Source organism: Acipenser ruthenus, chromosome 9 (assembly GCF_902713425.1).
Source record: "Acipenser ruthenus chromosome 9, fAciRut3.2 maternal haplotype, whole genome shotgun sequence".
Lineage (NCBI taxonomy): Eukaryota > Metazoa > Chordata > Actinopteri > Acipenseriformes > Acipenseridae > Acipenser > Acipenser ruthenus.
In genome coordinates, this window is record NC_081197.1 from 5427597 (window position 1) to 5442591 (window position 14995).

At 38.1% G+C, this 14995-nt stretch overlaps 1 protein-coding gene across 34 annotated transcripts in view; it reads left to right on the forward strand.

The window, feature by feature from the left end:
• LOC117407165 (disks large homolog 2) overlaps positions 1–14995 on the forward strand; it is a 248309-nt gene that overhangs the window by 172334 nt on the left and 60980 nt on the right. For all 34 annotated transcript variants that reach the window (XR_009329587.1, XR_009329586.1, XR_009329588.1 and 31 more), the window contains one exon: positions 12187–12343. Coding sequence is in view for 31 of the 34 variants with exons in the window: in XM_059030939.1 (XP_058886922.1) it covers positions 12187–12343 (157 nt within the window). In the remaining 3 variants the exon portion in view is untranslated. The remainder of the gene's footprint in view (positions 1–12186; positions 12344–14995) is intronic.

A 14995-nucleotide genomic window follows, 5' to 3' on the forward strand; every position in this document is an offset into this window, starting at 1 on the left:
GACAGTCTATGTCCTTGACCAAGTATGATTTATAATAAAATTAAATTGCTGCAGGAATGCAGAGGTTATGAGTGCAGTGTGCATCTTGTGACCTCATTCAGTTGGTTGGTTTCTCTCGTTGCCTGATACAGCGTAGAAGGGTTATGAGTCAGTCAATCCAACTCTTGTTGTTTGTATAGGCCTGTTCTAGAATCCAGCTTTGATATACAGAGTCTACAGTGCAGGACAAGCTTCCCCAGCCCGTGTTAATGGATTGGGGTTATATTTATTGAGTTTCTTTTTCAACAAATGAGGACATATACTGCAAATTTAATGAATATGTTCCCTCTATTCTGCTGTACATCCTTTATTCCAAGAATAAATGTATTTGTTGTACTACTCGCAGAATCAGAACACTTTTTTATGCAAATGAATATTATCGTAATTGGCATTTATATTGCTCAGACTTACTACTCAGTCTTACAGATAAAATCAGGCAGAATGTGTATATTGCTTAAGTTCCTGTTATGTTTTGCACACATCCCTAAAGTTTGTAAATACAAAACAAGAGGGGTAGTAGGTTGATGTAGTGGCTGGGCATTTACGATGCATTCAAAGATCATCTGTCTCTTTTGTCAGCAGTATATGTGCGACAGAAAATTGATACTAGTTCATCACTGCCAGCTCTCAACGACTGAAGCTTGGATGCAGTTTTAATGAACAGGTTTGATGGTGGCAGCAGGGTGTTCATAAGCTTGCATTAACACTTGAAGGATGATGAGTCGATTTATCATCATGAAAGGCATGGGTGGCTTTGAAATCTCAGTTCTACAAGCCTACAAAGCATGCTTTTTCTTTCCTCTCAAAAAGATCCACAAAGACAAAATATGTGTATTTATTATTTAATTTTTTACAACAAAGATGTTTAATCTTAGCAAACCTTTTTCTTTCATTTCGAACTATACCACTCCTTGCATTAATGGACTGTGGCAGGATTTGCTGTGACAATTCCTTGATGCGTCTGTGATTAGACCATTCCTGGAGAAAAATTGTTTACAGCACATGTACAAAACAGCAGCTTTTTGTTTGTTATAATGAAGGATTCTGGTAATTGGTTACATCTGAGAGTGGTCACGGGACAATAATTAGATTTTTTAATAAAGGATGTTTTAAAATAACACGCCATAAATTCCTAATTGTGAGTTCCAGGAACTTTGTGACATAGTTTACATGCAAAAAGTCTAATTTTCTACCTGCTACTTAATAAATAATCATATTCCAACAGTTAGCTGCTTTTATAATATGCACCCCCCCCCCCCCCCCCCTTAAAAAGAAAGAATTGGGTCCAAAATAATTGTTAGTATTTTTTTTGTAGGAAAGGGTGACAATTAGCAGATCAATTGAAGGAGAGGATTGCAAAGACCTCTGGGAACGTGAAATATGGCTAAACATGGAGAATATACCGCTATGCACTGTGCTTCAGTTCTACCAATTTACTGTGTTCAAAGTCTGCTCTACAATTAGAGTTTTAGATCCTTTATTCATGTATTTTTTTTATTCCCCTGAGGTGATTCCGCTAACAAAAAGCACCGGCACCTTCTGATAATCCAATTAGAATTTAGAAGGCTTCGCTTTTGTAAACATTTTGCTCCAGTGAACTGTGAAATAATAAAACCATGCCCTTAACCTTTTTTTGCCAGATTACAAAAGTTTGAAGGAAATGTGTACAATTTGTAGGATTATTGTAAAGCTTTTCTAACTTTTTTTTATTCTCAGTGGAAAACCAATTATTATTTATGACTCAAGTATCCTTTTATTCATACATTCAACATCACATGGTATTAGAACCTGATAGTGGAGAATGAGCCTACAGTATGCATTACTGTCCGAATTTAAATGGTCTGCTACCTGCTCAGAACTCTAGTCACATTCCACAGAACATGGACTACTGTGAAGTTCTATAGGGGGGCTCTCGAATGAGCTATGCAGTCAATGTCAGCTTACACCATTAATAGACACACACAATATCCCTGTAAATTATGTTTGCCATCTAATTACAGTTAGATTAAAAATTTAAATATAGTAACTCGGTAACTTCCCATTTGCATCTGCATGAAAGTAACTCTAATACAGTAACTGTCCAATTCATGCTTTGTGGATGTCTCTTTACCTCAGACCACTGCGTGAACACATAATAAACTCGTCTCCACCTGTCTTTGCAGGCTTACAAGCTTTCTGTGCCTTGGGTGTGTGGTTTAATTAATGTAAATTAACTCAGGGTTTTAATCAGAAAGTAATGAGGGTAGGAAAAAAGCAGAGCAGTCAAGAAAATCAGCTAGAGATCTCCATTGAAACTACACTCACATCACTGAATCATTTCAATGCGATGGCCGATTTCACACTCCGAAGAGCACTGATCTTGGACTACCTTACCAGTCGTTTAAGTACAGTGTTCTAAAACAGCAGCGGGTCTAAATACCGCAGCACCGCCCTCACTTCAATCATTAAAATACAAACCTGAGGTCTGCCGCGGTTTACATCAATTCAACAGGGTCACTTTGAGAAAAACTGGTGAGAAAATGTGAGCAAAGCCAACATTGTGTTATCCCACTCGATAATGCAGTTAGTATTTTGTCTTAAGTGCCTGAATAGCATTTAAATTTTATGCAAGAGAAAAGCATTGCGGGTGGATGCTGTTAGGGGATCTTTTCACAATTCACTTACGATACAGTTCCCAGAGTTGTTTGGCATTCAGACCTTGTCTCCTGTGTTTTTTAATCTTGCAATCTCATTAAGGAATGTTGGCAGGTCCCACTCATTGGTACAATGTCATCTGCAAATAAAGCCATTTTCATTGGGGAACACTTCATTTTATTGGCAGTATTACATCTTTAACAGTACAAGATAGTCTGCAGAGTAATGCACAATAAACCTAATCTATTCTTGAATGCAGTCATTTCTATGATTTATTTTTTATTATTTAGAATATTTTTTTTTTTCAGAGCGCCACCAATATTTCCCTAAAGGCAGCCATCCCATCTTTGAAATCTCCCTGCTGTTGCTTTCTGTCTATTGATTTGTACAAACAGCTCCCACAAATACGATTGCATATTGAATAGAGCCCTTTGATGTCTAAAGGTTCCGCTGCATGAAGCACATGGACCACATGGGAGAAAATGTATAGAGAGCTGTAAGTCTGTGAAGAAATGAGAGCTGGCAACGATTGCCATCCTTTTAAATTGCAGGAACAGGTTTCAGCTACTGAAATGTCATTCTTAAATAACAAAGGTTTGGCCTTTAATTAGTGGTATGTATATATGTCCTCTAATCTGTGTTCTATTGCGTAACCCCTAAACTGAAGAGCTGTTCTTTAAGGGTTTCATAACCAGCACAAAGAACCCATGTGAATCACTGAATACATACATCCTGTTATTCCAAAAAGAATAGAATACTGTTGGAAAACTAAATTTAGGAACATGCAGCGCATATTTCTAGCATCCAATCAAATAGCAAGTGACAGGTCTAACAAATGCAGCTCTACTAGGATTGACATGCAGCATTCTATAGATTGTTCAATCTGCACAGTTTATTTTTGGTAAAATTCTACAAGTATAGTAGCAGGCTACCTGTATCACTGTGAACACTGGCTTTAAGGTTTATATCCCTTTTGTCTAGAAAGGCAGGGAATCTGATGTCTGCTGGGATTATATCTAAGGGGTAAATTAAGTAAGTAAATAAATAAATAAATAAAAACATGTCTGGATGAAACTAGGCCATTCAGACCCATCATTTAACATCAAAATAGGTTTGATTGTGCACATGGCTTGCACTGTAGACTGGAATGAGATGCCTTTCACAAATAACGCCTTATCTTTTACTTTTATAACAGTTATCATTGTGCAGTTATTCAGCACTGGAATGTTTTGTTTAAGGTGAGAGCATTAGGAGTGTGGTAGCAGGGGGACTAGGTGGATTGTTGATGCATAATGATGCCTTTTGCCTCCTGTTGAATGATTCAGTTCTGGACCAGGTAGGCAGGGATACAGTATTGATATGCTCTGATGTCTGTTAGGCACTGTTAAGAAATGCATTCTGCTGGTCTCTGTCTAGTCCCTTGTGGGTAACATCATAGCTGTCTTTAATCGGCACTTTCGGTGACAGTATGGCAGGTAATCCCAGGAGGTAACGCCTGGTTTTGGTATGCAAATGAAATCCTACGAACCTTAAACAGGTAACAGGCTTGCAAATGAGAAGAGATGAGAAATGAGATTCCTTAACATGTTAGCTGCTCTTCCCAGATGAACTGATGCTTAAAGGATTATTGCATTATTAAGACAACAAGGAATCAAGTCGAACTCATACATGTTCTTGAATTCCTGGAGTTAGACTACGGTGGTCCATAAACAGTCGGCAAGGATTGTTATTTATGTCAGTTAATAACTCTGTGGTCCAGGTGACCAACATGGCCCTGTTCATGCTAAGAAATCACACATGTGGTACACAGCTAGTCAGGCAGTGTTTTTACCGGGTGCTGTGTGGTTGTCAAGTAATTTTGGTTTACAATTAGGAACATTTTTGAACATTTAATGCCCATAGTAACTAATGAGGGAGATAAAGCAGTACACTTAAGCATCTCATTTCAGGCTCATTTTCACTGTGCAGTGTTGGACTGTATTTTTGTATCTGCTATCTGATGAACCATTTGAAAGGCGAGCTACCAGGATGAATTTTCGTTTATCAACTGTACCAGCACTAATAGACAATTTGCTCATGTATTTTCCAAGCATGACAGTGATGTCTGAAAGGAGAGCTACAGCTGCTGCCCATCAGAAACCCTGCACCTCACAGTATTCTGACTTTCCGAATAGAATTCACAATAAACAGGAACATTCCAGTAAATGCAATGTAGTCCTAGGTATAAAATGGCATTAGTCCTTTATGAATATTGCCCTTTTTATTTTTAGCATACAGTGCATTCTGAATTTTTCATCCACGATTGTATTTGTCTTCCAGTTTGAAGAGATAGTTCAATGACCACCTGTAAGGCTGTTCCTGCAAAATCGTTCAGTTGAAGACCACTTGTATAGACCAGGGGGTCCAGAAATTACAGGTTGCCAGCTACTACTGCCAACGTGAAAATAGTCTGACCACACCTCTCCCATCTAAGGAAGCGCTACATGTTGGCATAGTTGGTAGGAGATTATAATTCTAGTTGCTTGGTAGTGGGCAGTGTACATTTTTAACATCAGCTTTTTTTTTTACTGTTAAATATTTAGGATGCTTAGCAGACAGCTTTTAATATGACATTGCAGTTAATTTAGCAACTGTGGCAGCTCTTCTACAGAATGTTCCCTACTTCACAGTGCGTAGGGGAATGACAGCTAGCAGTACTATAATCATAAGAATGCCACTCCCTCTGCTGCTGGCTCTAAGTAAAACCTTTGAGATAATGAGAGGGGCGTCTCAGGCTGCCTGTAGCTAGCGGGGTGTGAGGTCAAGCACTCCCTGTGCTGTTCACTTGAAAAGGTCAAACCTTTTTACATTTTAAGGCTGGCTGTCTATTGTATCTACTACTCTATTACACACAGCTTTCTTCCCCTGAATAGATATAACCCAGTAGACTACTGTGGAGTTGCTGATATTAGAGAACAATGGACTTCAGCCTATAACATTAACCCATTAACATTTTATAGGTAACACTATTGAGCTGTTATCATATGGTCACAGTATTGGTTATTATTATTATTATTTGTTTATTTAGCAGACGCCTTTATCCAAGGCGACTTACAGAGGCTAGGGTTTGTGAACTATGCATCAGCTGCAGAGTCACTTACAACAACGTCTCACCCGAAAGACAGAGCACAAGGAGGTTAAGTGACTTGCTCAAGGTCATACAGTGAGTCAATGAGTCAGGATTTGAACCGGGGACCTATTGATAAAGACTTAAGTAGTTTTCAAGGCATTTCTAACAACTTTCTAACAACTCATAGTAATTGCTTGTTATTCATTTATTTTTTTTACATCATTAGGATTGGTTTGAATACTTTGTGTAATGCATCAGCAATGTAATTTCAGTCTCAAGTCTAATGCAGACGCAATTCAACAAAGGGTTAATGATTCCATATGACTGATAGCAGTAAATGCACATTGACATTGCATGTGGTCGCAGCTTACCTAAACAAATACATAACAATAAAAAAGCAATCCTAACAGGATGTCCAAAGGTGATCCATTCCAGCTAATGTATACATACATAGCACTCTAGCAAACTGTATAAGCAGTGTTCAGTGCTGATGGCTCTTTGACAGTCTTGAGTGAAACCCTGTGAAAACCAATGAGCCAGACCTGGAAGGGTCCTTGCGTCTCATCAAGCCTATTTATTCACGCTCAGGCCCTGCAGCACTCGGTTCTGACTGTGAATTGAGAGCGCCCTCTGGTGGGCTCTTCATGCAATATCTATGTATATATATATCTATGTGTATATATATATATATATATATATATATATATATATATATATATATATATACACATAGATATATATATATATATATTTTTTTTTTCTGGAACCTTTTTTCTTTTCTGTATTTACTGTCTTAATCAGAAGGATCCCTTATCAAATGCTCCAAATAAATGCCTAAATGTTGACTATCCACCCTTTAACTAATTCAGTTGCTTTGTCTGCGGAAACAGTTGCAATGCATATTCAACATGATTTCTGTTTGGTCGGTTCAATGGAATGGGGCTTTGTGACTTGGGAATTATGAACTCCTTCATAGTATGAGATATGCCTACTGTTGTAATGTTTTACATTTCAATACTTTTTTTAATTTTTTTATTTTATTTATAAATAGCTTACTATATATCAAATATCTATTGTCAAAACATGTGCAACACTTAACGTGTTAGTGAAGTACAGAAAATGGTTACCCCATTTTTCAAGGCAGTACTAATGGCAAAAGAACAACACCATAATTGCTTTGTGATGGGAACTGTGCAGTAGTAAGATTCAAAGCTGGTTCAGTAAGTCCAGGGTGCTCCTAAATTGAAGAAATCACAGTAAATGCTCAAGGCAATTAAAATTGTAAGGGTGTTGAGGTCTCTTTTGGTCTGACAGCAAGGAAATGCTGCAGTCTATAGTCTACCACGTATCTACAAGTTCTACTGACACTGGTTTACGAATTGCACCATCTTATTTGCCCTTTAAATTCAGATGACTATAAACTTATTGACAAGCAGCGTAACTGATTGTGTAACAAAGTGACAGTGCAGATGGGTACCATGACACAGCTGATTCATGTGATGGGGTTAAATAATTCCATCTGGATTTTAACCTCAGTAAATTCTGCTACGCTCTCTCTCTCTCTCTCTCTCTCTCTCTCTCTCTCTCTCTCTCTCTCTCTCTCTCTCTCTTTCTTTTTTTCTTTCTCTCTCTCTCTCTCTCTCTCTCTCTCTCTCTGAAGCAGTGACTTTATCTATTAACTCACCTCTTGCCTTCTTTTTTTCCAGGCTGAAGAGATTTAAATATTTTTTAACTGTCCCTAATAGCTCATGCTCATGGGATTCGCTCTGTACTTTCTCCAGTGCATTTATTTATTTATTTATTTTTGTATTAAGGTGATGAAAACCAGACACAGTATTCTAGGGCTTAGGTAAGTTCTAGCATAACTATGTAATTAACTATGGAACAAACACTGATATCTCTCTTACGAATTGGACCATTATTACTCTGTAGTGCTAAAAAGTGAACCAGATAGGACTCTGTTATTCCATCTTGAGAGAGTTTTATTTCTCCATCGGATCACCACAGCAGACAGCACACTATGCTCGCTGGCACCTAATATTCTCTTTATATAGATACACAGGTAGACAGAAACATACAGCAGCTTTTGTTTTAGTTCTCATTCAAATTCTGGTTTGCGATGAAAGGCTGTTTCGTCCGTTTACTCCCCCTTTTCTTTCAGATCTATGGAACGACGTGGTCTATTAATAGTGTGCGACCTGATTGGAAGCAGTGAACACATGTATCTGTCTGAAGTAGGGCACTCGCTCGGCAGGGTGGGAAGCTTGAGATAAAACAGCAGGCGATTTACTATAGCTGCACAAATAATGACACTGGTCTAATCTTGGAGATGGCAATGGAGATCTGCTGAAAGGGCCCTCAAGCAACAAACAGTTAAACAAAGACCTGCGGGAAATGGGTTTTCTCACCAATGGTTTCCATGAATCTTTCTTTAGAATGTCCAATTAGTTTTCTTCACCACAGCATTCTCCTATCCCACTGCCAAGCCAACCCTTTCTTTACACCCACAAGCTCAATAGCAGATGTCAGCGAGCTAGTGACCCCTGGAGGACGAAGGCCAGCAATACAAGTGTTTGCTTGAGCTCACTGGACACCTGGCCAGTGGGGGCACTGTACTGCAGCAAGGAGAGCACATCTGCAATGTATTGAATTTCTTACTGGGTGAAGTAATACCATCTAAAACACAGCTGGTCAATTACAACAGACTTGAGACACAGTCCTTAGTCCTTAGTTCTGTATTACGTTGAGTACCAGCTAGTACAGCGCTATCTGCGGACCATCACCAACTCCGTACTGTCTTGGTACCAATTGCAACAAAGAAATACAGTGAACAGAAGTTCAGGATCAGATGATCCCCAACTTTATTACAGACCTCAGGGAAACTGATCATTTCTATTTTGTGGATAGATTTTTTATTTTAACTACGGCACAAATGGAGTTTGATTTTATATACAGTACATTTTAGTTTCAGTTTCTTAAATTCATGGTGTCTATAATTTAACTAAACACACTCTGCCTGGATGAAAGGGCTCAGCAAGTTAGCAAATTGGACTTGGTGTTCTTGCACTGTACAGTAGTTACCATACTTCCCGATAGCATAAGAGCTTTTTTAAAAAAAACATACTGTATCACACTCAGGCTTCAGCTGAAAGTGTATTGAATTTGGATTTGTTAACTTGTAAATAAGCACGGAAGACTTTTTTTTTTTGTGAAAGGTACAGTATGCAACGAGCTGAAGCAAAAACAGTTAAGTGGCAAAAAGTCTATAGATTCTGACACCAATTGTGTAATGTGTGCCCTCTTCACTTGAGAGATCTGTCTAATTAGTTATGTGTGTTACACAAAGGAAATATTAAGCAGTTGTTAGGAGACTTTAACGGTCTAATGCAAAAGATGGATCTGGCTTTGGTGAATTTCAAAAGCCAAGCCTTGATTATAAAAAGGGCATTTGTATTAATGTTATTATTATATCAGGTATCCCTATTACAAATGGAGATACTGTAATAGGGAAGGGTTAAAATGTACTTTATTTATGGAACATAATGCCACTGTAATATGTGTTACAGTCTCCTTTTAGTTGGAGCACTAAGCTGAGGCTGTGACATGGGGCTGTTAGATCTTTCAGAACGTACTGTACCAGATCTATTTAAAGACATTCATTATTCAACTTCCCTGTACTCTATTGACTTTGAAGAGACATGGATAGGATACTTCTTTGTGATAGAACTACATATTATATATTGTGAAATGATGAAGAGGGGATCATATTCTACAGCATGCTGAGAGAGAATATGGAGCCATAACTTTCTCACAAAAACAAAAAACACGCCTTAAAGGCGTCAACCTAGTTTAAAGCTGCTGAAATGTAGTTCAGTTCCTGGCATTCATAAAAAGGGACAGACTGTTCTCTGTAATTGGTACCATCTGGTGGCCAAATTTGAAAAGTTTCTCAAATGTACATTTCTACACACCTAATATAAGATAACTACTGGTTCCATTAGATTGATTTTTTTTTTTTTTTTTTTTTTTCCCTAAAATAACTCCTGGGAAAGAAAATAGTTTAAGAACTTCCCCATGTTAACTGTCTTGTTTTAATTTTCTAAAATTTTAACGTCCGTAGCACATCTACAATGCTTCTGTTATAGATTATGAGATTTTTACAGGTAATGTCACAAGCATGCATATCCCTTTTACTATTCAAGAATGCCTTTTGTTATGTTTCTCTCTCAATGATTTTCATTTTTTTTTAGATACGTCAATACATCCTTATTCCCTGTTCCCTGCTACATATCTAAAGTTAGGGTAGCCTATATACTGTATGTTCAACGTTGCCTCCAACGTGCTGGGATTCCTGCAAAACCCTTGGGGAGATCTATTTTTAGAAGATGTCAGCGTATGGCAGGGCTACGCATTCTTGGAAAGGGAATTGCTTAATTTTAGTCACAAAGGAGAGGAAGAGGGTGTCTGTCTTCACAGTATAAACAGTACACAACACGAGCAGGGTCGATTATGGAATTCAGTATTGTAGATCAAGTCTATAGTATAGAAAGAAGTAAAGTCCTTCAGTGAGTTATTAGAAAGCATAGCATCTAGAGGTGACAGGACCCAGTTAATCTGGAACATGTCTTGTTTTAAAGGCTTGTTAAATACAGAAATCCTTTTTTTTTATGTTAGGCAGTGATCTGCTGTATTGCAGCTTCTCAGCATTAGATTGGTGTCAGATGAGGTGAGTGTTAATGTTGACTAAAATAGCTGCTGTCTCAACCTGAGCACCTTCAGGTTGACTGCGCTGCTAAGACTGTAAATTCAGGGATGTGCATGAATATTATTGTCTGTTATAGATGTGTATCCAAATGTGGTAATTCCTGTTTCTTTACAAGTCATTTAAACACAGTGCTCGCTTGTGGCAAAATCAGGTTACTGCAAAATAAGATATGTAAGGGAAAGACTAATTCTAATCTCTACAAACCCCTATTAGCTGCTGTAAAACTAGCTGCTGTCAAATGGTTTCAAGCAAATCTACTGTACAACGATCCACCTTGAGCTTACCAGATGTCCTATTTCAGATATAAGATAGCTGTAACAACCAATTGTAAATGAGGCAGAAGTTCCCCTTTCACAGATGAAATCGCATTGAGCAGATGAGATGTCATGGAGGAACTTCAGGGTCATGTGTATTCCTAAAAGACAGAATACTTTTGTGGTATGTTAATGTGTGTAGCTATTTCAGGGAGCTGAAGTCATTGCAGTGACCTTGTATAAGGACACGCACCGTATGTCCTCAAAGAGGAATGCTGGCTGGAGCTGAGTGTTACAGACGCAATGACCCATTTAAGAAGCCTGTGCCTGTGGCAGAAGACCTATAAAACCATGACATACAAAACCATGATCTGCAGCTTACAGTGCATAATAAAATCAAAATAGAGGAGCCACACTATGGATGTACAGCTCTGGCCAAAAGAGTTGCATCCCCCAGTAGAATTAACGCATTTGGCTTCATAAAGTCGAGTGAAACGTGCTGAATAATGCTACGTTAACATATTGAATTACATACCGCTTTGTAGTTTTCCCATAAACTTAACGAAAAACTGACATATTGAAAAATGTGACATTTCGAAATCTAACATGAAATACTGTACTGCTATTATGGCTTCGGTAGACTTTTGCCATATCATTGTGTAGTTTTTCTTTTGATTATACGATGTTAAATAAAATATAAAAATTATGTTCATATAGTATTTTTTTTATTTATTTTTTTAATTGTCACAATCCTAAAATCCTAGGTGATGCAAAACATTTGACCATAGCTGTAGTTGTTTCCTACCCTTACCGTACGAAAAATAAGAAACAACAATCTGAGAGTACTAATCGTAGTGTATGTGCTGTATATACTGCATACTGTACAGTAATAGCTGTGAATGTGGTGTATTTACAGTGCGTATAACAAAGTGCCACCCGGTGGCCTTATATTGTAATCACAAGTTTGTCTTTATGGGAAAATAAATCTGTATTTTCTGTTTAGTTAAAATGATTAATTTCTCCATTTACTGTTATATGCACAGTTTATTTATTTATGTATTCATTTCAGTAACAATAGCTGTTGGATTTGGTGACGTGTGTGAGTGTTCTGTAAGATTTAATTTATCATCCCCTGTACACCCCCTGCACTTGGAACGACCTGTTCAGAATTATAACGACGCCCATGGAGGAGCTCACTGACACTGAACAGACAGAGTTAATTCTGAAGCCTACAGAGAATGTAAAATAGGACAAATGGTATCTAAGTAGAGCAATCCTCTGTTGTGCATCTGCCATTGGTAGAATGTACTGAACCCTTAGTAAAATAAGATGCATAGCCGAATCGACACTTCTGACTACTTGTATTACCTGGCTCGTTTTTACAGGGAGCCTCGGAAGATCGTCCTGCACAAGGGTTCCACGGGACTGGGCTTCAACATCGTCGGGGGCGAGGATGGAGAGGGGATCTTTGTGTCCTTCATCCTGGCGGGAGGACCGGCAGACCTCAGCGGGGAGCTACGGCGAGGGGACCAGATCCTGTCTGTGAGTAGAACAGGGGCTGTGTTAACCAACGTGCTGCTCTTGGATTCAGTATTTATTATTGGTTATAACAGGTGCTAAATTGTGCTTTTCGGGTAAACCTTTTTGTTTTATATGTAGGCTGTTAAACAAAGATGATGTTACTTTGCAAAGATTGTGATTTTTGTATTAGGCCGTGTTCACATGGCTTTACCTGTGAGTTATTTAAAGCATTTTTTCAAAGTCTGTTTTTATAAAAAAAACAGTTTGATCTCTATGAATTTGACTCATTTAACAACAGTCTAGAACAGAGGCATGAATAATATATTTATTTGTATTCGCTATGACAGACTTGGAAAAAACATTATTTAAGTAATTTGTTAATCAAAGTATTAAGAATAGGACTCAATAGTTATACTGAAAGTGTTTTTTTTTTTTTGCATGGATGCTGTACTTCCCTGTGGTAGGATTAATAATAAATAAATAAATAAATAAATAAAAGTAGGGTTCTAGAAAGATTAAAGAAACTGTATTCAGTAAATAGAGATATTCAAGAAACTGTCCTAGACCGTAAATAACAAACTTTGAAAAAACAATGTATCCTTTGTATCTGTTTCCTTTAGAGCAGGGGTGCCCAATCCTGGTCCTGGAGGGCCAGTGTCCCTCCTGGTTTTTGTTCCAACTGTACACTAAATTGCTTAATTGGACCAATTAAGCTTCTAATAAGTGCTTGATTGGTCCAATTAAGTAATTTAGGGGGCAGATGGAACAAAAGCCAGGAGGACACCGGCCCTCCAGGACCAGGATTCGACACCCCTGCTTTAGAGAGTGCTTTTTAAATGGGTTGAACATTGTATTCTGCAGTATAATGTCAAATCCACAAGATGGCAGCATTGAGTTATTTTTCTTCATAGTGCTTAAAAGCATTCTAATGTATTCTTATCTTGTACCATCATTGACAGTAAGGCAAATAAGTGAATGAACTCCCTAAAATGCCACTACAAAGAAAATGCCATATTATAGTAAAATCAAAGTTAGTACAAACAACGGAACTACTTTAGCTGCACTTTTACCACAGTAATCGAAGTGTTATCTCTTCTTAGTTTCTTATTATCATCTTACTGTCTATGGTGGAGTGTTTTTGAAGTGGGAGAACTATTTCAAAGCTTAATTGTGTGATCACTGCAATCAAACAACAGTCATTGTGCAGCTATAGTGCATTACAGAGCTGAGTAGTAAAATTGCAGCTTACTCCCCAATGTGAAAATCCTAGTAAAGCCACTTAATACAAATGTGAATCCTCCCAACCGTTGCCAGATATCTCACAAACACGTATTCTCCAATCCCTGCGGTGTCCACGCTGCCATCTTCTTTTCCAGACAGATGGCACCGTGGCACTCATATTTCTTTGGAAGTCGCAAGCTGCCTGAACAGTAATGATAACCCCAGTGCCCTCAATGCATTTCTCACCCGAGGTAGAGGGCTGTAACTTTGCAGTATAATAATTATATGTTTGTCAATGTGGCGCTCTTGTTACGTTTTAGGAATCCTAGTTATTTGACTAGCGTTTCTGCTGGGGGCTCATTATGTCTAGTTGGCCCGTCTTTTTAAGATCTCCTTTTTAAAATGTCACTATACATTAGTTGGGTAGCCAGTGTGAAATGTGTGTACGATTCATCCTTAACTTCAACACTCAGTTATAAATAAGTAACCAGGTCAGTTCAACAAAGCGTTTGGAACTTTTTATCAACGTGTCATTTTTGTTTCACCCACTAATATGATCATGAAAATTAGAATATAAGGTAATTGGAGGGAGGTGGGAGTCATTGAAGGCTGCTGTAGTAATAATACTATAAAAGGGGAAATAGCCAAGTTGTACTAATGAGCCTTGCATGGCATCATGACGTAACTGGCTTCGCTTTGTTAAAAGTCCTCTTCGAAAATGTTCCTGCAAGGGTGTCCCTAAATAGCAGTGCTGATTTAAAGGAACATGTCACAGTAAGAGAAACCTCACTCATCATCCAGTGCTGAAATGTGATATCTCATTGTTATACAAAGTTCAGCAGTTCAAAGGGAGAGACAAGAGCCTCTGATTAGAGACAGTGGGGGCATATTAATGCCCTGGTTTCTATCAGCTGCTGATCTGTGTACCTTAGCCCTCATACTGGAGAGCCTGAATATATATAGTCAATCTAGAAACAGCGCAAGATAAAACAGTGCAGTGCTCATTATCTCAGGCCTGCTTTGAGCAAACACTGCCAGTTTTGATTGGACAATACAGAATCTGACCTTGGGAATTGGATCAGACAGGGTGTGAAGTTTTGGAGATGACCCCAAACACATTTACTACTGTACTGCTCCAAATTACAGCAATCCCAGCTTTGTTTGTTTAAGAATTCTTAGACAGGATTTGAATATTCTGACCAAACAGATACTCAAGAGTACTTTAAATTAATTCCTGTTTCTTTTTAAAGAAGAAGTCGAGAACCAAACAGAATAGACCACGCACTGAGACTAAGCTTTACTTAGAATGGGTTGAAAAAGCACATAGATACAGTTATGGGTGTCCAGTTGCTGTCCATTTCATATAGTACACAGACAGAAGCTGCAGGCAGAGTCAAGGCATGGCCACACATGTTTTCTGCAGGTTTTCACCCCTATTCAGTAACACAAAAA